Raw genomic sequence first — 22,137 nt, 5'->3', positions numbered from 1 at the left:
TAATTGGTTTGATTCAAGAATTAAAATATGTAGAGCTAGAACAAGCTTCTCAGAGGCATATGCTTCCTTCTCAGTAGTTCACTCTTGGGAGCTGTGAAGGGAGCTCAAGCTGTAGAAAGGCAACAACTCCCCACCTCTGGAACATCCAGCCTTTCTTTGGAAGCTACACCTTTACAAGAAGCCTGGGCATTACCAATACCACCGCAGTTTCAGCGTGAATACAGGACTGGAAAATGGTCTCAGGATGATTCTTAGGCTTTCGCTAGTAACTGTAAGCCTTTATACCACTTTAAAGTTATTGTAGATTAACTTTGTTTCTGATTGGCTTTTTCTGGTATGTATGTAAACAGTGGAAGGACATTTGTTTGCATTTTTAATGCAGGTAACCAACTTTATGCTTTAAAAATATTAGCATGTAGTAAAAATATCTTGTCAGTATATAGCACGTGACAGCTAATTTAATATTAATATTTTCTTGATGGCTGCCATATTTATTCAACTATTGCTAGTATACTGATATCTAGGTTTTCCTTTTGTACTGTACTTTTTGCCCAAAGAGCATTGAAATAACTTTAAAAAAAAAACACTTACTTAGTGCGAGTAGCATTTTGTCCTTCAGACGGTTTGGAGCAAATCTGAATTGTATCAGGTTCTATTGATTTCATTAAGAATATAGGTAAATAAATCAGATCAACACCTTGAGGTTTTACAAATGTTTCAGTGGACAAATGGCATACTGGTCGTAGTCTCTTCCTCAAAACAAGCATGGGTTTTGAATCCCAGGTAGAAAAACAAGGAAGGGCCATTAACTTTAGGGGTGGGCTGAAATGTTGAAAGTCACTTCCTATACAGAAGATTTTTTTTCTTAAAAATTGTTTTTAAAAGAGAGAGACACAGAATTCCTATCCAAATGTGCACTCCACAAATGCCCAGAATGGCTGGGGGTGGGCCAGGCAGAAACCAGGCACTAGGAACTCAATCTGTATCTCCCGTGTGGGTGACAGTGATCCACTTTACTGACCCAAGACCTGCTGTGCCTCCCCAGGTTACTTTAGCAGTGAGCTGCACTTGGGAGCCAGAGCCAAGAATATGGCATATAAGCCTCTAGGCTAAACACCTGCCTGTACTTATCAACTTATTTGAGAGGTAGAGAAGAGGACTACAGTCTTGATGCCTTGGTGAGACCTGGGGTGACTAGAAGAATTGTTAGTCTTTGTGAAAGGAGTGTCTTCAAGCTTCATATCTTTGTCCCATGTCACCAGGCTGAGAGGTATCAGGGACAAGCAGAGGAAGTCAGATTGGTGTGAAGTGCCAATGGGAACCAATTACTAACATTATTAACTATATTACAGCAACCTCTCTCTCTCTTTTTTTTTTTTTTCTTGACCTGTTCCAGCTTCTGTATTTGAGTGTGGAAAGCCAGAAGTTGAGTGAGATGGCTGGTGTCAGCTCTTCAAGTTAGTCACTGAAAGGGTTCAGATTTAAATTCAGATTATGTACACAGGAGTGTCTGTATCATTGATAAACTTGTTCCTGCATACTAGGTTGCAACCCAATAGTGGGTTATAAGATCAATTCAGTGGCTTGACTACCTTTTTTCTTTTTTCTTTTTTTTTTTTCTGAAGTGCAGTAGATGGGGGGGGTCAGTTTGTTGCATCTTAACAGTATTATCATTGCCTTGATTAAGCTTGTTTTTATTTTCATTTTACATGAAGAACATATTTGCCCATCCTGGTGAAACACTCAAATTTTTATTGTTCAAAAACAAAATACATTAAAGAACAGTGGTAGAAAAGCCCAGCCATCTAAAGATAGTGTAGAACTAAGATAGAGGTCAGGTCTTGTCCCCCTCATTCAAGAGAATAAAAATGTCTGTCAATGTGAAATACTAGGGCTTTATTTTAGTGGAGCTAGAATTAGCAGAAATTATGTAAAGGAAATGTGGCAGTTTTTATTTGCCCATCTAGAAAGGACAGGAGAAGATTTGTTAATTATACAAAGGAAAATGGTGATATATACAAATTAAAGGAAATTTAATGAATGAGATACTCATCTTCCATGGGTAGTACCAAGACCCCAGACAGCTGGCTAAAATCATTGCCAATTCTTCATCAAAGCTGTTGAACACCTTGCACTACACATATGGCACCACTAAATTAGACCACCTAAACTGTTTCTTTGCATAATTGATTTTCAGTGAAAACAGAGGGTGCTTCACTTTCTGACAATGCTAATTGAAAATGCACAGTGTTTTCCAGAAGCAAATGGAGTTGACTGAAGTGTATGATATATAACATTTCAAAGGAGTAACTTTGAAACACTGTAGAGACAACGAAATACATACCTCGGTCTTTTGGGTTGGCTAGAGGAAAAGTTTGGTATAGGGCAGTTCAGTAACTAAAATTTGGTCTTCACATCCCCTTTTAATAGCTCAGTGGTGCTAAATTTTGCAGTGGCTGCCCAATTTGATCCCAGCAGGTGCTCGTGAATCAAACACTATTGACATGAACAAAAGACTGTTGATTGTGATCAGTGCTGATGTTTTAGTTTTACTTGTGGCAATTGAAGGCTCTTAAAATTGCTTGTCTGAAAATTACCACGTATTACTTTTCTGCATATATATATTTATAAATATATATTGCTATACCATTTGAGTTATTTGCAAAAGGGTGGTTTAAAAGCCAAATGTCCTGAGGGTAACAGATGTTTTTTCTGTACTTCATTTGAAACATTCAGTGTTATTACGGTGGGCTTTGTGTGAATTTTGATTGCCCAGTATTACCATGTACTAAATCACTGGTCCATAATGTGAAATGGAAGGAAAAGAAGGGATTCTGTGAGAAGGGTAATAGTTTCGGATCAAATGAATAATTTGTCCCTCAGATGTATTCAGTTGAAGTATTTCTCCCTGGATATGTTTGCTGAAATAAACCAAAAGTCAAACATGTTTGTTAACAGGAAATTATTCTGATAAATGTAGTAAAAGAAAATGTGATATTATCGAGAAATTGTTTCAGTGAATGCAGTAAAATGAAATCGAAGGCATTATTTCCAAATCAATTATACCACACGTATTTGGCCAAATGAGTCCCAGCACATGGTGATGAACTCTTCTCATGGTCTTAAACTTTGCTTTACCTTTATTCCAATAGAACTTGATGTTTGGGTGTTGTTAATCTGAGCCTGTTTGAAGCCATTACTCTGAATATTGATATATACAGCCCATGAATTAGAGTGACTGGTAGAACTAGGTTGAACTTTGTTAAACAGGCAACAGAGTTTGAGCAGAATGGTTGACAGTAATTTCCAAATAATCTAACATGGTATGAAAAACCCCTCCATTTTCTTCTCCAGGCCATGATCAAAATGATACTTGATTTTGATGTTAAACAGGAGTCATGGATCTGGAAGTAGTGACCTGAGCCACCATACTGTGCTGAATGCATTTCAAAGCAATGCTTGTATCCTTGGTGACATAAACTGTAGGTGTCAACCACGGTGTAATGGAAATAGCTACTTCTTCTGTGACTTCCACAAGGACAAACTGTTCAACTGAAGGGTCAGTGGAAGAATTTGACCCACAGGGACAAAGTGTTCAATTGATCCATAGTCTCTAGGCATGTTCTTTTGTACATTATTGAAAAATAACATGACATTTGAAGATGTAGCTTTTATAACATTTGAAGGATTCTGAAGTGTTAGGGTAAGGCTTTTAAAATATTTTTACGTAGACCACCCCCACTACATTGAGACTGAAGTTTAAAGAGTAGTTTGTATGTCACTAAGAGGTGTGTTGCAATAATGAAGGCAAAATAAGATATGATAAATGTTATTGGTATTGTAATGCCAAAAGTGATTACTGTGGTTTTTGGAAAGTTAAAGCTTTTATGAAAAATGCAGGTTTTACCTTGTTTGAGTCTAGTTTTGGAGATCTTATATTGAAGTTTATAGATCCATGATCTTCTTAACTGCCTTTTTTTAAAATTTAAATCCAGCTCTAGGTCATAGAAATACTAGGGTCAAAGCTGACTTGGGTGCATTGCTTGGGAACTATTTCTGAAAATCTTTTGTCTTAGTATTGTACATTGTATAGTGCTTCTACAGTTTTATCAAAATAACACAAGACGTAGGATGTAAGAGGTTCAAAAACCTGTAGCAAGGGTTGTTACGTAAAATGGCAATCATCAACTTCCTACCTCTGAGTCCCTCAAACAGACATCACTGTCCACTCTTGCAGCAATTTATTTTGTTTCCACACAGTCATACTTTTACTAAAACACCTGTGGCCTTGTTGTGGAAGATGAAGGCTTAGCTCTTTGCTGTTCATTCTCAGCTGCCATATATTTTCTCTCATAATCTTCCTAAAAAATTTGTAAGGGGAATAAATCTCATTTCATATACAATTCAAGAGAATAGTGATACTTTCCACCCTATCCTAGCCCTGACCCTCCCTCTTCCTTTCTTATTTTAATTTTTGCAATGACATACTATCAATTTACTTTAAAGATTTATTTATTTGAAAGAGTTATGGAGAGGGAGGGAGAGATGTCCTCCATCTGATGGTTCACTCCGCAGTGGCTGGAGCTGAGCCAAGAGCTTCTTCCAGGTCTCTGACATGGGTGCAGGGGCCCAAGTACTTGGGCCATTTTCTATTGCTTTCCCAGGCCATAGCAGAGAGCTGGATCGGAAGTGGAGCAGCTGGAACTCGAACTGGCGCCCATATGGGATTCTGGCACTGCAGGCGGTGGGTTTACCCCCTATGCCACAGTACAGGCCCCTCAATTTACTTTATAATCATAAGATTAACCCTCCAGTAAATAAAGAATTCAACAGGTACTAAGTAGAAAAACCACTGTTCCTCAAGAGTACAGACAGGGCTGTAAACAATCAGATCTCAAATGTCGATTTTGCTCATGTTGCCTTTTCTCTGTATTCTGTGGATTAGCTCCCACACATTTTCTTTTCAACTTATTAACCAAGCCTTGTTGTATGTTTTCTAAACTCCTCCAAGAGTTTGCTCCTCCAAGAGTTCACTTTGGTTCCTTACACAGTTTGTTTTCCCCCAAACACTAGTGAAACTGTAAACTTCCTTGATAAGTTCTCACACATTTAGTAATCTCTTCACAATGTGTGTTTTGGTGCTATCTTTTCTGAAATGGTTAATCTCACTGTTCCAGGGTTTACTGTTTGCCCCTAGGCTGGATGCATAGGACTGTTATGGGAATTCCTTCAGTTTTGTGCCTGCATCATATTTCTCGTTTCTCAAATTCTGTTTTCATATTTCATTTAGTGTCTTGAGGGGGGAACAATAGCTGTCTGAGAGAGAGGACATGCATGGGAGGTATGAGATCCTGCCTATTTGAAAATGTTATTCTGCTTCACATGATTATAGTTGTCCTGGGTGTCAAAATCTGTCAATCATTTTCCTTCCCATTTTTCTTTTCTTTTTTTTTTTTTTATTTGACAGGCAGAGATTGACAGAGAGACAGAGAGAAAGGTCTTCCTTCCGTTGTTCACCCCCCAAATGGCCGCTACGGCCAGCGTGCTGCACCGATCTGAAGCTGGGAGCCAGGTGCTTCCTCCTGGTCTCCCATGCGGGTGCAGGGCCCAAGCACCTGGGCCATCCTCTCTGCCCTCCCGGGGCACAGCAGAGAGCTGGACTGGAAGAGGAGCAACCAGGACTAGAACCCGGCACCCATATGGGATGCCGGCGCCTCAGGTGGAGGATTAACCAAGTGAGCCATGTTGCCGGTCTCCTTCCTTCCCATTTTTCAAAGGCATTGTTCCACTTTGTTCTAGCCTTTGGAGTGCATCATGAATGAGATATATAATCCTTTGCAACTCTAGCTTTCCTTATCCCTAGGATTCTAAAATGCTGTACCTTACTATATAGGTTTGTTCATTTGTTGTACTGGATATTTTTATGTGATTTTGTGGCCTGCCTTTCAATTCTGGGAAATTTACTCCTTCCCCCATTTTTTTGTAGCTTGTTCTCCACATGTTTTTTAAAAGATCTTTTAACAATCAAATGTGGGTCCACGTAATAGAGGAAGGTTTGTTTGTTTGTTTTGTTTTCTCCCCTTGCTAGTATGTCTTTATTTTACCTCTGGTAGACATCTTCAACTTGATCTAAACTCAGGTAATGACTTGTGTTTCATGAATGGTTTCATTGTTCAAGTTAAAGAAATTGGTGTTTTTTTTTTTTTTTTTTTTTTTTTTTTTTTGTCACACACATATTATACTGCAACAGTTTGTTTCCAGTGATGTCAATTAAGGTTGTCTTGGAATGTGTATCTGTTCCCTGCACTGTTTTCTTCTTGGTTATTTCCTTCTTCTATTTAACTTAGGTTTTGTATAAAAAGGAATATTGCAGATATTTGGTATCATTGGTTATCTTTGCATACAAGAATTCTTGGAGTTAATGGAAAGCTCTGTGTGGGTTGAGCTTTGGTAAAGTAGACTGGTGATTGAGTGGGTAACCAGCCCAATTTTCAGTATCTCTAAATCCTCTTTGCTTGACCTGATTCTCCAGATTGAAACCTATGTTCATGAAGGAGATAAGCAATAGTCAATTCTACAGATGTAACAGTCAGCAGGTAGATTTCCATGTAGTCCCTGATTCAGTGAATTACCTCATTCTTCCTTTGGTTAATGTTGGTATGCCTGACAGGATAAGCACCTGGCTCCTGCTATCGGATCAGCTCGGTGCGCCGGCCGCAGCGCACCGGCCGCGGAGGCCATTGGAGGGTGAACCAACGGCAAAGGAAGACCTTTCTCTCTGTCTCTCTCTCTCACTGTCCACTCTGCCTGTCAAAAAAAAAAAATTAAAAAAAAAAAGAAATAAATTACATGTAATGTTGGTATGCCTGAATTCTGGGCTTCTTTGTGTCAGCCTATTCAGATAGTAAGTTTCTGGTGTTAGGCTGTGGTGGAGAAAGGGTGGTGAGACTTGCTATGTGGGGTAAGATGGGAGTCTACTATTTCGGTTCTGTATGCAGGTGTAGAAATGAATTCCTCATTTTTAGTGTCATGGTCATCCCCCTACTCTGAAAGTCAAGGTGGGGATGAAACATTACTGCATATAACCAGGATGGGAGATGTAATGGGGAAAAGGAAAAATCCCCATAAACAATCATGGGGTTTTGGATCACATAATAACTAGGTGTGCCTGTGGGAAGTGAGCTGTGTGTGCTTTTGAATATGCTGTGAAGCTGAGTGGTCAAATGAACTGTATTAGGTACTGAGAGATTAAGGAATCTTCTGGTGTTGTTCCTATGCAAACAGAAGCCAAAAAGGATTCTATCCCAAAGAAGCTGGTGAGAGGATCTGAAATCTGGAGGCAAACTGATTGGTGGGTGCTTCCTAGTAGGAGATAGCAGTTATCCTCACGAGATGCTGAAGGGAATAGAAGGTTGTGGCTGAGAGGGATCTGAGCACACCAAGCAAAGGCCCAGAGACAGGCATTTGTGTCTGTGGTCAACAGTAAGGAGAGTCAACTTGGAGGAGAATAGAGATAAGGAAGTTCCACGGTTAACTAACTAGCGGCCCATTCCTGTCAGGATGGTGGCACCTGCTTCTCTTTGCCTACATGGTCAATGCCAGCTGTGAGTCTTGCTGCCTAGAAACATTGAGGGATAGGAAGAAGTCTGCCTCCATGTTCTGCTTCCTCTCCCTCATTTTTCTTGCTTAAACAGTTTTATTTTAGCGTAATTGGTAGACAAACTATCTAATTATACTTTTTAAATAGACTTTGGCATATATAGGGGGGTACCTCAAAGAATTCTTGGAAGAATGGTATTAATAGATAAATTTTGGTCAAGTGTTGAACCTAGCTATTAAATAGTTAGCTAAGACTCCTGTGTTCCATATCCAAGTATTCTGTGTTTGATACTTGGGGCTTTGGCCCCTTACTAAAGCTTCTTGCTGATGTAGACCCTGGGTGGCAGTGGTGATCGTTTAAGTAACTGGATTCCTACCATGCACAGGAGACCTGGTTTGGATACCTGGATCCTGATTTTGTCCTCAGCTGTTTTGGGAATTTGGACAATGAACCAATTGATGGCAACTCTCCATGTCTGTGTCTCTGCCTCTCAAATAAGATAAATACACTAGTCTTGTAAAAATTCTTTAGTGCAGCATATTTTTAAATCCATGCATAGTTTTTCATAATATGTATTCCCCATGAACTTTTTGAAGACTTCTCCTTTATACTCCTGAAACCATTACCACAATTGAGATAATGAACATGTTCCAGTACTAAATTTCCCTGTGATCCTTTGTATTCCTTCTCTCCGGTTCCTATCTATACCCAACCCAGACACTCCCTGATCTGTTTTCTGTCACTGTGGGTTAATTTGCACTTTTTATAGTGTCACATCAGTGAATTCAGATAGTTTTTCTTTTATCTGTCTAGCTTCTTTTTAGGCCAATTATTTTCAAGTTTTTTGATGCTACATGAATCCACTTCATTCCTCTTTATAGTGAAAGCTGTTGACTTGCATGGATATAACCATGTTTTTTACATCCACTTATTTTTTTCTTGGGTATTTGAATTGTTTCCAATTGTTGATCATTACAAATAGAACTGAACACTTGTATACAAGTCTTTAGGGACACTGTTTCATTTCTCTTGGGTAGAAACTTAGTGACTTGAGTGGCTGGAAGAGATTCAGGAGTATGCCAACTTTTTCAGAAGTTTCCCCACCCTTCTAAAGTAGTTACATGCTTTTACATTTGCATAGGCACTGCATGAAATTTTCCGACATAGTATATTTCTCAAATTCTTGCTATGGCCAGTCCATTCAGATTGTGTGGTAGTATGTTATTTTGGTTTGTATTTCTTTGACTAATTATGAACATCTTTTCATATACCTGTTTGACATCAGTATACTTTGGTCAAATGTCTGTTCACATCATTCGACAAGTTTTTAAAGATTTATTTATTTGAACACTAGGGTAGGAGTTAGAGGGGGAGAAAAGGGAGGGAGAGGGATTTTCCATCTGCTGGTTCACTCAGTGAATGGCTGCAATGGACTGGAATGGGGCAGGCCCAAGGACAGGCCAGGCCTGGGCCAGGAGCTTCATTCTGGTCTCACATGTGGGTGCCAGGGGCCCAAACACTTGAGCCCTCTTCCTCTGATTTTTTTTTTTACTCCAGGCTATTAGCAAGGAGCTGGATCAGAGGTGGAGCAGTCAGAATAACAACCAGTGCCCAAATGGCATTACCCACTACTTCACAATACTGGTCCATTTTTACTCATTTTTAATTGGGTTGCTTATTATTGAGTTTGCAAAAGTTTCTTATGTATTCTGCATATAAGTTCGTCACCAGATGTATGATTTCCAGTTTTTTCAGAGTCCATTGGTTGTCACTCATTCTCAGCAGTATTTTTCAGTGAGCAAATTTTTAAATTTTGATAAAGTCCAATAGATAATTATTTCTTTTATGGATTATATTTTTAGTTTTAAAAATTATTTCTTAGATACAATTTCTATCGCTTCTCAGCCTTTTGGCTAAGATTAAGTGCAGAAATAATTGTTAACCCAAGAATACAAAGGCTTTAATCTGTGGTATCTAATTGAAGTTTCACAGTTTCAACTTTTATATTTTTGCCTGTGATCTATTTTGAATTTTGGATATTGTTTGAAGTATGGATCAAAGTTCACTTTTTCGTATAAGGATATCCATTTGTTCCAACAGTGTGTGTTTGTTCAAGAGACTGTCTCTTCTCCACCAAGGTCTCTGCATTTTGATTACAGTCAGTATTCCATTGTGTGGTTCTATTTCTGGAATGTTGATTCCCATTGATTATGCCATATTAAACTGTCTTTGTTACTTAGTTTTGTAATTACTTCATTACTAAGCATTTGACACATTTTCAGTTTGCAGAAGCTTTGACTTTGTTGTTTAACTGTTGTTTGACTATTCAAGAATCTTCACATTTCCATATGAATTTCGTTATCTTCACATTTCTACAAAAAAATCCTGCTGGGATTATGATTGTGATTTAGTTTTATGGAACAATTTCAGGAGAAATGAAAATGATGTGTAGAACTCACTTATTGGCTGTAGTATCTTTTTTGGTAGATTCCCCAGAATATTTTAATAGATGATCACATCATCTGAATAAACAGATTTTTTCCCCCATCTAAATGTTTTTATTGTTGCCCAGTTGCACTGGCTAGGACCCTTGGTAGAGTTGACTAGAGGTGATGAGAGCCCATGTCCATGTTTTGCTCTAATATTTGGGAGATTGCTTTCAGTCTTCCACCATGAAGTATGCTGTTAGATGCCTTTAATCCAATAGAGAATGTGTACTTCTGGTCTTCATTTGCAGAGAACTTTAATCAGGAATGGATGGTAATTTTTTTTGTTCGTTGAGACTATGATATGCTTTTCTAACTTATTTGCTAAATAACATTGATACTTGCATCCTAACATGACCTCGGGATCCCAAGATATGTAGACATTTTGTATCTGTTCATGAGGGATGCTGATCGGTCTCTGCCCTGATGATGTCTGCATCTAGTTCTGGTATCAGGGTGGTACATCATAGAATGTGTTTCTGGTGGTTGTTTGCAAGAGTTTGTGAAAAATTTTATCTTTGAAATGTTTGTTAAGATTTAGCAGTGCAGTGTTCTGGGTATAGGGTTTACCATGAGGGTGTTTTGTTTGTTTGGTTTAATTTCTGTCCTAATGTCAACCTAATCTGTGTTTCTATATTTAAAGTATGTTTCTTGTAGGCAGCTTATGGTTTTGTTACCCTTTAAATCTAAGGAAAATCTTGCCTTCAACTTCATCACTGATTTTTTTTTTTTCCCTCTCAGTTCTTACTAGCTGTGGTCGTGCCTAGAGCTTGAGCCTGGACGAATGGCTGGGCAAAGGAGAACACTGCAGTCACCGTGACTGCTTATCCCTATGCCCTTCCAGGGTGGTCTCCACACTAGCAATACCATCACTTGGGAACTTGCTAGAAATGCAGGTTCTCTGACTCTACTCCAAACCTACTGAAATTAGAAACTTACAGGGTGTGGTCCAGCGATATCTGTAGTTCTTGTTAATTTGCTTTTTATTTTTTGACTCTTAAAAATTGCATCTACAAACATGAATGGAGTACTAGGTGATGTTTCATGCATTATATATGTGTGTGTGTATATATATATTATATATGTGTGTGTGTGTATACACACACACACAAGCCATACACACAAGCCTTTTAAGTGATTTCTGATGCAGCAAAGTTGAAGAACTGGCCTAGCTGGACCTTTACTTGAACTAGGGAGAGGCACCAGTTGGATCTGTTAGCAAGGAAAGATGGAGTAGTAGTGTTCCCATAATAGGGCTGTGGAAGGACTCAGGAAATGATTTTTAAAACAATTAATATAATAGTTGATGGAAATAGTATAGATCACACTCTAAGAAAAAAATGATATTGGAGTTACTGTTAAATCAATTTTAAAAAAACTGGGAGGCAGAAAAAGAGCTCCCATTTGCTGGTGCAGTCCCTAAATGCTCACAGCAGTCTGGCTAGGCTGCAGCCTGGAGTTGGAAAGTTAATTCAGGTGTCTGATGGTGGTGACAGGGACCCAATTGCTTGAGCTGCCTCCAAGGGTCTGCCTTAGTAGGAAGCTGGAGTCCGGAGATGGAGCCAGGTGTTGAAATTAGGTACTCCTATGTAGGGTGTAAGTGTCTTAACTGCTAGGCCAAACACTCACCTCCATTAAATGGGTTAAAAGAGCTCTATTATAGAGTGAGAATCTGTAACAAGAGTTAGTACACAGTGTCCCAAGGGCAAATCAGATCTGATGCTTGTTATGTATGTCTGGTAAGTGATGGGAACTTTTGACTCCGCCCCCCCCATCATATAAAAGAGTGGGAAATTCTTAGAAATTCAGCTTTCAGTGTCTATAAATGAAGTTTGTAGGAACAGTCGTGCTTTTCCACTTGCATACCAGCTCTGAAGCTGTTGGGCTGGGATGGCAGAATTGACTAATTGTGAGGGAGATCATGTGACCCAAAGGCCCCAGGTATTTTCTAGCTGGCCCTTTGCAGGAGAAGTTTCCCAATCTCTGACCCATAAGAAAGAACTATGGAAAAATAGTATGATCCCCAGCAATCTTGGATATAGCTGATAAGTTGCTAGCATAGGCAGAAGTCTTGTCTAGGACATTGGAATTGCAAATAATGAAGTGTTATTTCAAGAATATATGCTCATTATAATTAGGGAAACTTTGAAAGAATATTAAATTAATGAGATTTATAATTAAAAACAAGCTTACTTGAGTGAGGTCAGCAATTGCCAGGAGGTACTTGCTCTTCCTCCGCCCTCACTCCCACACCTGGCCTTTTCAGTTAACTAGTGGATATTCCTCAATATAAACTTGCTTGTATAACCCTATAATGGGAAATACCGTAAATTTTTCCTTGGCCTAGATTTGAGATGGGAGAAATAGCTGATGTATTTAAAGATTTATAGAATCGGCAAACAACTGACTGAGTTGTGTTTAGACTTTTTTAAATCTTTTACAGTACACTTAAGATTTGTCTTGCTTATGGGGTCATGTTTACATCCAGTTATCTGAGTTTACATGAGATTCTGTTGCCAAAGAGATGAAAATGTTGCTCTAGAAATGTGAAGTGAGATGGATCGTTGTAGGACCTGTTGAGGGCTACTTCAGTAACAAAAGTGCCTGATTTCTTCCTCAGGTGCAGTTAAGGGGGACATCAATAGAACCTTTTTTGAAGTCACTACCGAAAGTATCCTATTCTGTTTGGGGAATATTTGCCATTAAAAATGACTTTGGTACTTTACAGCAATCAAATGTGAGTTTTCTTCTGTAGAAACTGTTAAATAGACATTGTTCTCCCCCCAAAGAGAGGTTACTCTGTCTACCTGTATCATACCTATAATGTAGATTTCTTTTTTCAAGGTTGTACGTTGGCTCTTCCAAGACGTTCACCTCATCAGAGAAATCCCTGAATCCTTTGCAGTGGTGTAGACACGTCCTAGATAACCCGACTCCTGAGATGGAAGCAGCGAGGCGTTCCCTGTGCTTTAGACTGGAGCAAGGTACTGTGAACCTGTGCATTTACATTGCTGGTTTGGGAACAGACACTTCAATTGAAGACTTGCCCCTGAGCAGCCGCTGTTTGCTGCATGTTTTCCCCATCAGAGTTCTTCAGTGTGGAGTGTTTGGTTTTGTGCTTGTTTTCAGACAGATTTCTTAGCTTTTCTTTGTGTTATAAAGTGGGAACACATCTGTTTTTCTCTGTCCTTCTGTTTGCAAATATACTAATATGCAAATTGAATCAGTCTTGAGGTCTCTGGAGTTGGGAACAGGGTTGTGTGGTGGCAGAAAACTGGGGTAACATTGGGATCTGAGGACCAAACTTACTGAGCTCCTTCTGTGTTGAATGGGGTGTAACCTAGAAGAAGTTGAGCTTCGTAAACTGGGAAGGGATCTTCATAGTTAAATTATAGAGATCAATAGATGTTTAATGATAAAAAAGGTTGTAGAAGAAAATAGCAAAAGCAAAGAGTAGTACTCAGCTCCTTGCTATTTGGATACTATAGACCACATCAAGCTGTGGTTAGAATTTTTAAAAGGTATTTAGTTTGATTTTATTTGAAAAAAACAGGTAGAGAGAAACACAGAAAGCTATCCATTAGTTCACTCTACAAATGGCTGCAACAGTTGTGACGAGGCCAGGCTGAAGCCAGGAACCTAGAATTCCATCCAGGTCTCCCACATGGGGAGCAGAGACCCAAGTACTTCAGCCAGCATCACTGCCTCGCGGGGTGTGCGTTAACAGGAAGGTGAATTTGAAGTGGACTAGGACTGGAAACCAGTGATTTTGATGTGGATGCAGGTGTCTCAAGCTTTGTCTTAATTGCTGCATCTAACACCTGCACCAAAGCCGTGATAATTCAAGCTTTTGGCCTGTCTCTTAACCTCTTTGTATCTGTTTCATGATGTAGGGATCACTGTGTTTTCTGTAGACTACCTGCATTCAAGTCCTATATGAGCTTGAAAGTACAGAACCCTGCCCCTTCCATATTGAAGGGTGAGAGTGTATCTGAGGGTAGGGCCAAGAGAATCTGCAGTGACAAGGTCACAACATGACCTTAGCCACGGTGAAGTTTGAGAACACCGCCCATGAAGCTCTTAACCATTTCTTGAGCTCTTGATTCTGAGATGGTCGGTGCCTTATGTTCTTGATGTCCTTTGTCTTCCTCTAACTGCAGTCATCTGAGGTCAGTACCATGCTTAGCTTTGGAGGCAAGGAAAGTGAGGGTAGGAAAGTTCAGAGGATTGGAAGGGCAGAGTGTTTCTCGGGGACAGGGTCAGAGGCAGGGTACCAGTCACTCAGTCCCTAACTGCTATTCTCTACTGCTGTGTTGTCACAGCCGTAAGTAAATATCTGCAGAAATCTGTTTGGGAAAGCTTGGAGTTAAAACATTATATTCACATTTTGAACCAAAATGAAAGAAGTGATTCAGTAATAGCAGGTTGAAAAGAGTGTGAGAACCAAGGTGTGCCAAGCTGAGAACTTCAGGAATGGATGACTAATAGAGCAGCCACATTTGTGTCAGGAGACTCAACATTGGTTCTGTTCCCATTTCTCTCTAAGCAAACCATTAAATCTCTGAACTTCATTCTTTTAAGGATTGTATAGAGTATTATCAACACCTCTTGATTTCATTGACCAATAATTTAAAGCAAAATTCAAATGAAATTCAGAATGATACATACTTTTCCACAAAAGGGGCAGATAGTAAATACCTTAGGGTTTACAGGCTACAAAATCTGTCTTGGCTATTCAACTAAACCCTCATCAGAAAGTAGCCATAGATGCAAAAATGAATAAGGGTGTTCTACAATAAAACTTGATTGATAGACTCGAAGATCAGAAGTTTACATGATTTTTCACATCAAGAAATATTTTTCTTTGACCGTCTTCCTTCAACCATTAAAAAAATAAAAATTATTAGGTAGTATATATTTTAAAAAGCAAACAAAAACAAAAGAGGCTGGATTTGATCCACCTCAGAGCTATTGGTTGGCAAAGCCCACTTTACCTGCTTTGTACGTAGGATAGGTTTATATACAAGGTAGATTGTAATAGAGGAGAAACTTTTGTTAAGTTTAATGTATAAATTATCTTAATTGATAATTACTTTTGAGATTTTAGACTAAGCAACCAAGTATCTCACTTGGCTGTTATTGACAAGAGTACAAAGCTGATTTGTGATACAATGAGGCCATGGGTGGATATGATACAGTTTTACTCATTTAAATTTCACATGAAAAGATTTAAGTAGAGATTTATTTTAAAACCAATATTAGGTCTGTTACTAAATTTGTACACAAATCTAAAGTGTCTTTGTCACAAGACTGTTTTTTTTTTTCCAAAGAGCTATCATCCCATTATGAGGTAAGAAGTAAATGACTAGAACAAGTTTATTGAATGACACATTCTTTTTTAAAATTTTAACTTAATATTTTATAAAATTAGATCTGTAATTTAAACATTAATATCCTGAATATTGTAAGAAAAGTGGCAGATTCTTGTTCCATCATCCATGCCCATTTTGTCTCCCTGTTGCAGTCACTTAATAACAGCTCTTTGTTTTGGTTTTGTCCTTTACCTCTTCTCAAATTCCATGCTTATGACTACTGTTTAAGCTTCCAACTTTGGAAATGATCCGTTCCTTTTGACTTCGGGTTGTGAAGGTTTCATTCTCTCAATACTTCCTTCCTCAAACTTTTTCTCCACATATTCTCCCCATGTGTATTAGACTGTTTTAGACTACATCAATATTTGTTGCAGGAACACTCATTTCTAAGCCATGTAATGTTTTCCTATTTTTTCACCTAACTTCTGCTTTTGAGTTAATCGTAATATACTTTCTTGAGTCTTTTAGTTCATCCTCCAACTGCAGTTTATTTTCCAACTCTGGGCCATCCTGATTATGGTGAAACACATGCACCTGAGGGTTTTGCTTTGTTAATCTCCCAACAGTGCCCTCAGCCGTGACTCTCACTTGAACTTGTCCTCTGACACCCAGCAGCGTCATGCTGGCATTTCCTGTAGGTTGCTCCTGGGAATTCCTCTGGTGTCTCTTGAGTGTTGTATCAGCTTTTTCCTTGATGCAAAAATTTTGTTCTCCTTATATTCTCTTTCAGTAGAATACAGTCTCCACTGGCTTTTAGGGGGGCAGTAAGAGGGAAAAGACACAGGAGGTAAATTTTGAGCACCTTGGGTCTCTGAAGATGGCTTTTATTGTCCCTTTACTTGTATGCTTAGTTTGTCTTTGGACTAAGTCTAGAATTCTAGTTTAAAATACATTTCCCATAGGATTTAGAAGGCGTTTATTATGTATAACTTAGTTTCTAGATTGCCATTGAAATTCTGTAAAATTCTTTCTTTTTAATTTTTGAGAGACAGAGGGAGGCAGACAGAGGGAACTATTCATTGGTTCACTTGTGAGATGCCCACAGTAGGTAGGACTGGACCTGAGTCCAGAGCCTGGAGTCAGGAACTCAATCTGGGTCGCCCACACCAGTAGCAGAGACCCAATTACTTGAGCTATCAACTGCCATCTCCCAGGGTCCACATTTGGCAACAAGCTGGAGCCTGGAATTGCATCCATGTGCTTGCAAATTGGATATGGGTCTCTAAACAGATATAACTGCCAGGCCAAATGCCTGTCTCATTCCACTCTTTGATTCTTTGATTTGTGACAGTTTCATGTAAATACCTTGAGTATTTTATGATCTTTTATTTCTGGTATTTTAAAATTTCACTTTGTGCTAGGCATTTATAGAGCACTTTCAACCAGGAAACTTTAGCCCTGAAAAGTTTCTTGAACTATCTGTAATACTTTCCTCCCATTCTTTCCTTTCTTGAAGCTCCTGTTGTTGAGGCATTAGATCTCCTTGGTTGATGTTCAGATTTTATATTCTGTTCTTGCTTTCTAACCTTGATTTTGTTGATGTTTTTGGAGATTTAAAAACCAATCTTCAGAATGTCTGCTCACTTACTTGTGTCAACCATCATTATAGTTAATGGGGATTCACATGTCAAGTCCCTGCCCTGTTGAGCTTATCTTTTGACGTGGAGATTTTCACTTCATTCTCCTGCTTTTTCTTTTTTTTTTTTTATCCACTTTTTAAAAATATTTTATTTGACAGAGTTATAGACAGAGACAGAGAGAAAGGTCTTCCTTCCGTTGGTTCACTCCCCAAATGGCCGCCACGGCCGGTGCTGTGCCGATCTGAAGCCAGAAGCCAGAAGCTTCTTCCTGATCTCCTATGTGGTTGCAGGGGCCCAAGCACTTGGGTCATCCTCCACTGCCCTCCCGGGCCACAGCAGAGAGCTGGACTGGAAGAGGAGCAACCAGGACTAGAACCCGGCACCCATACGGGATGCCGGCGCTGCAGGTGGAGGATTAACCAAGTGAGCTACGGCGCTGGCCTCAATTCTCCTGTTTTTATAAGGTGCCTTATTTGTGTGTGGTATCCTTGAACCTAGTGGCTTTCTGTTACAGTTTATTCAAGTAGTAAAGCTCCTCTTTATAAAAAGTAGGAGAGGAATAGTTGCTTGGGTGTGGGAGAGAACTCCGGGATTTGTGTAATGGCTATAGATTTTCAAAACAGTCCTTTGTGTTTGTGTCACTAAGAACTCCCTGTCATCATGGTGCTTTGCCCTTGCAGTTCAGAGCCTTCCAGAGGTCCTGTGTCCCATGCTGTGGGCATGTAGAGCGCAGAATGCCAAATCCCACGTCTATTACCTGGTGATCACTGTTGTTTACTTCTAGGATTGTGTGAGCCTCTTTAGTCTGATGTCTTCTCATTCAATCTTTGTTGCAGGTGTAAGAATCCAGTTTTAACTGTCACTTTAGTGTGGTTTTGTAGACCTATTGAGTTTTTCTTGGCTTCTAATTAAGGGTGTCCTTTGTCAGTGATTTACTATAAGATATTAGAAATTGATTTTTTAACTCAAGCTTTAATAATATATAAATACTTAATTGGAATAATGTCATTCCATATTTTAGAAGTTTCAGTAACTGTAACAAAGCATGTTCCTTTTTGATTAGACTTCATTTTTCTCTTTGAAGTTGAGTTTCAAATAACAGATTACTGAGCATTGTCTTTGAGCCCTGGGTTATTTTCCAGGTTTGAGGGTGAATTGCCCAAGGGCAGAGATTATTTTGGTCAGCAGCTCCCTAACTCCTGGAAGGAGTCCTGACACAGTAGATGGCTGTTGCTGAAGTAAATGAATGTTGAATTCTTTGTGAACCCAATATTATCCAATATTATAATGACATTGTTTCAGCTTTGAATCATTTCAGATGGAGTGAAGTCCTTCCTATTTTCCTTCCCAGTCACTTATTTCTTTCACAGACTGTAACATTGCTGTCCCTTCATGATCATGTTTTAATTGGTGCTCATTTACACATTTGGTTGCAGAGTGGTTAACTGATCTCCTTCATGATTGCATACAATCAATCCCCTATGCACCAGAATTTAAAGACTGCTCACTGAAATCCACTGCCATGAGTGGGAGCCATTAGATTGGAAGAAAGGGTCAAGTAATAGTCTTTGTCTTCCACTCTCTTGCTTTCTTCCTGCTGGTTTCTGTCTCAGACTCTTCATTGTTTTATCAGTAGATGGGTAAAAGGTATTTTTTTTTCTCCCTCTGAAGTAACTAGCAAAGAGTTCTTGTTCTCACTCTAAAGAAATGATAAATGTTGGATATGATGGGTAAGCCAGGGTCCCAGATCTGATCGTTGTTCTACATATGTATGATATCATGTGATGGTGATTTTGATATGTATCAGTAAGTAAATGTTCTGTGTGTCAGTTACAAGCAAAAATAAAACTTAAGGGCACTTTGTGTGTGTGTGTGCGCGCTTGCACATTAGTATTAACCCTGGACTTCAGATAAGATACTTTTTATTAGCAAATATTTTAGCTATTTACCTTATTTGTTTTTGAAAATTACTCAAAAATTAAGATGAATTCCCTATAGAACACATGAAGAGAGTCGCAGCTGTGAGGAGCTGGAGTGTGTCTGGTGGCAGACTTGGTCTTCTGTCCCCTTCTGCCTTACATCCTCCCCTTCAGATCCTTAGCCTGTGCTGTGTTCTTGGCTGTGGATGAGGCTCAGTGATCATTTAGGCATCGAGGTGCAATGGAAGCAATATCTCCAGGAATGCATCTAAATAAGCGTTTGAAAGTTGGTTTCTGTAGGCATACTTGGCGTTTGTCTTATGATTATCTTTTTTTCCCCCTGCCTTTGGGATTTCTTAGGGCCCTCAGCTTTCATTTTCTGTGTGGTGACTGGTGACCTTGGAACTAGCCATCAAAACTTGGTGGATCACGTGGGAGTGTTTAGAAGTATTAAAGATTTGTCTTTAGGTTGTGAGAACAAGTGACTTAAAATCCTGCCCTTCCAAAGAAAGTTTGTTTCTGAAGAAAATGAGCTTTGGAAAATTAAATATTATAGGGAGATAGCAACCACATTATTTCTGTCTTAAGGTATGCTAAGAGAAAACTTTGCCTTCACAACTATAAATAACTTTGCAAATTGTTTAAAAGTGTGTATGTGTTTTAAACAAAATCAGATTATTTTTGGTGTAAGATATATTCTTAGAAATAGCTAACATATCTACCCTGTTAAATTCCCTGGAGTATTAATTGACTTGAGTCTAAGAAATGGTTTACTTTACGGCCCCCAAACCTTATCTAAACTTCCCCAAATTGATATTCATTTCAAAATTAGTTTATTTGAAAGAGATAGTGATTGTCCCTCCAGTGGTTAATCTCCCACTGCCTGCACAACCAGGGTTGAGCCAGGCTGAAGCCAGGATCTCTGAATTCAGTCTGGTCTCCCATGTGAGTGGCAGGGACACACGAATTTAAGCTATCACCTGCTGCCTCCCAGGGTGTGCATTAGTGGGAAGCTGGAATTTGAAGTGGAACTGGAACTTGAACCCAGGCATTCCCAGATGGGATGCACGTGTTCCAAGCAGTGTCTTACCACTGTGTCAAATGCCTGCCCCCAAATTTATCTAATATCCACAGAATCAACTTACAAAGCCTTGTTTATCAAATCATTGACTGAGGGAAGTTAAATGTTCTCAGCTTCTTTTTATGATTGTACTTATTTTGTTGAGTTGTAATGGGTAAAACAGATTTGGAAAACAAACATATGAAGCTTAAATGTTAGATCTCTTCCTAACAATATGAATAATATGAATAGCTTTTTGGAGGGTACTTTACAGAAAGTAGTGTTAAAAGTTAGGTAATGGCTGGAATCTTCGCACTGGTAAATCTGTCTCTTGGTATAAAAAAAGCCTAGAAGAATTTTTTGACAGGCAGAGTTAGAGCAAGAGCCAGAGAGAAAGGTCTTCCTTCCGTTGGTTCACCCCCAAAATGGCCGTTATTGTCCCGCGCACTGCGCCGATCTGAAGCCAGGAGTCAGACGCTTTCTCCTGGTCTCCCATGCAGGTGCAGGGCCCAAGCACTCGGGCCATCCTCCACTGCCCTCCCAGGCCACAGCAGAGAGCTGGACTGGAAGAGGAGCGACCGGGACAGAATCTGGCGCCCTGACCAGGACTAGAAACCAGGGTGCCGGTGCCGCAGGTGGAGGATTAGGCTAGTGAGCTGTGTCACCTGCCAAAACAAAGCCTAGAAGAATTTATTTCCAGGGTACTGATGCAGTCTTAGACCTCTCAGTATCTTGGTTCGTTTTTCTCCTTTGAAGATATACTACAATGTTTGTTTTCCATTTGGAGACAACATGTTTCTTCTTTCCCATAAGATTAAGCATCTGAGAATAGAGACGTCCTCTTCTGTTTCTATTTGCTTTATCAGTGCTTAATATTTTTTAATGTTTTAATTACTGACTGGATGGTTAATTTTTTACATTTAAACTAGATGTGCAAAGAAACCAATTTCATCAAACGTTTGGTGTTATAAATGACATCCTACTAGCTAAGCCAAGAAAACCCAAATTGTATGGCAGTGTTCATTAAAATGTTAGTTTGTGGGATGAGGATTTGAGTCTGCCTTGTTTACCTCTCTAATAAAATAGTTCCTCTCACATTGTAGGTGTCCAATACTAATTGTTGAATGAAAAGTCCTGGGAAGCATTTTGATCCACCAGCTAGTCTTGGCACCCTCTAGTGCCTCAGCCTGCTCTCCTAACTCTGATAGAGAGCTTGCCTATTGTTTCTAGCACCTTGCCTAGGGAGTGCAGACATTGAGCAGGTCAAACAGGGCTAATAGATATCAAGTGATATTGAACGCCAAGTTAGTTTGGAAATGTGAAGTGCCATGTAAGTGTCCAGAGACAATCCTAACATGTAGTCCTTGTTCATAGAAGATGTGGCATCATCTTGATTAGGGGATGACCTGTTTTACTACCTATAGATAAACTTGTTTGGGTTAGGTATCTTAAACTGAAGTTTTTAAGTTAATTCAATCGTAGAAAATTCAGGACAAACTCCATGCTTTGTCCTTTGTCTCCTGTGTCATCTTAGATCTGTATGTACAGGTTAAACATTCCTTATTAGAAAATCCAAAATCCAAGATGCTGCCGAATCAAACTTTTTGGTTACTAACATGATACCGCAAGTGAAATTCCATACCATGATGCTTTGTTTCATGCAAAAAATTATTTAGAATACTGTGTACAGTTCAACATTGTGTATGAGGTACATATGCAGTGTACATGATTTTTGTGTTTAAACTTGGATCCTATCCACAAGATCACTTGTATGTATTAAAACTTTTCAAATTCTGAAAAGCCAAAACAACAAAAAAGGCAAGAAAACCAAACACCCTGAAACAATTCTGGTCCCAAGTATTTCGGATTAGGATCTCAACCTGTATTCCATTCCTGACATGTATATATATATATATTTTTTTTAATTATTTTTTTTTAACTTTTATTTAATGCATATAAATTTCCAAAGTACGACTTATGGATTACAATGGCTTTCCCCCCATACCGTCCCTCCCACCCACAACCCTCCCCTTTCCCACTCCCTCTCCCCTTCCATTCACATCAAAATTCATTTTCGATTATCTTAATATACAGAAGATCAGCTTAGTATACATTAAGTA

At 39.1% G+C, this 22,137-nt stretch overlaps 1 protein-coding gene across 4 annotated transcripts in view; it reads left to right on the top strand.

Annotated features, from left to right (window-relative positions):
* The window catches only part of SLAIN1 (SLAIN motif family member 1), a 90,020-nt gene that overhangs the window by 2,131 nt on the left and 65,752 nt on the right, over positions 1-22,137 (top strand). For 3 of the 4 annotated variants that reach the window (XM_008260074.4, XM_008260075.4, XM_051849999.2), the window contains exon 2: positions 12,931-13,070. In XM_008260074.4, the coding sequence (XP_008258296.2) occupies positions 12,931-13,070 (140 nt within the window). Of the gene's footprint in view, positions 1-6,198; positions 12,824-12,930; positions 13,071-22,137 lie in introns of those variants that run through there. The other variant, XM_008260076.4, reaches the window with a different exon arrangement.

The sequence above is a fragment of the Oryctolagus cuniculus genome, chromosome 9, assembly GCF_964237555.1.
Source record: "Oryctolagus cuniculus chromosome 9, mOryCun1.1, whole genome shotgun sequence".
NCBI lineage: Eukaryota > Metazoa > Chordata > Mammalia > Lagomorpha > Leporidae > Oryctolagus > Oryctolagus cuniculus.
Note: the sequence above shows the minus strand (reverse complement) of the source record. Positions and strands in the feature narration are given on the sequence as shown.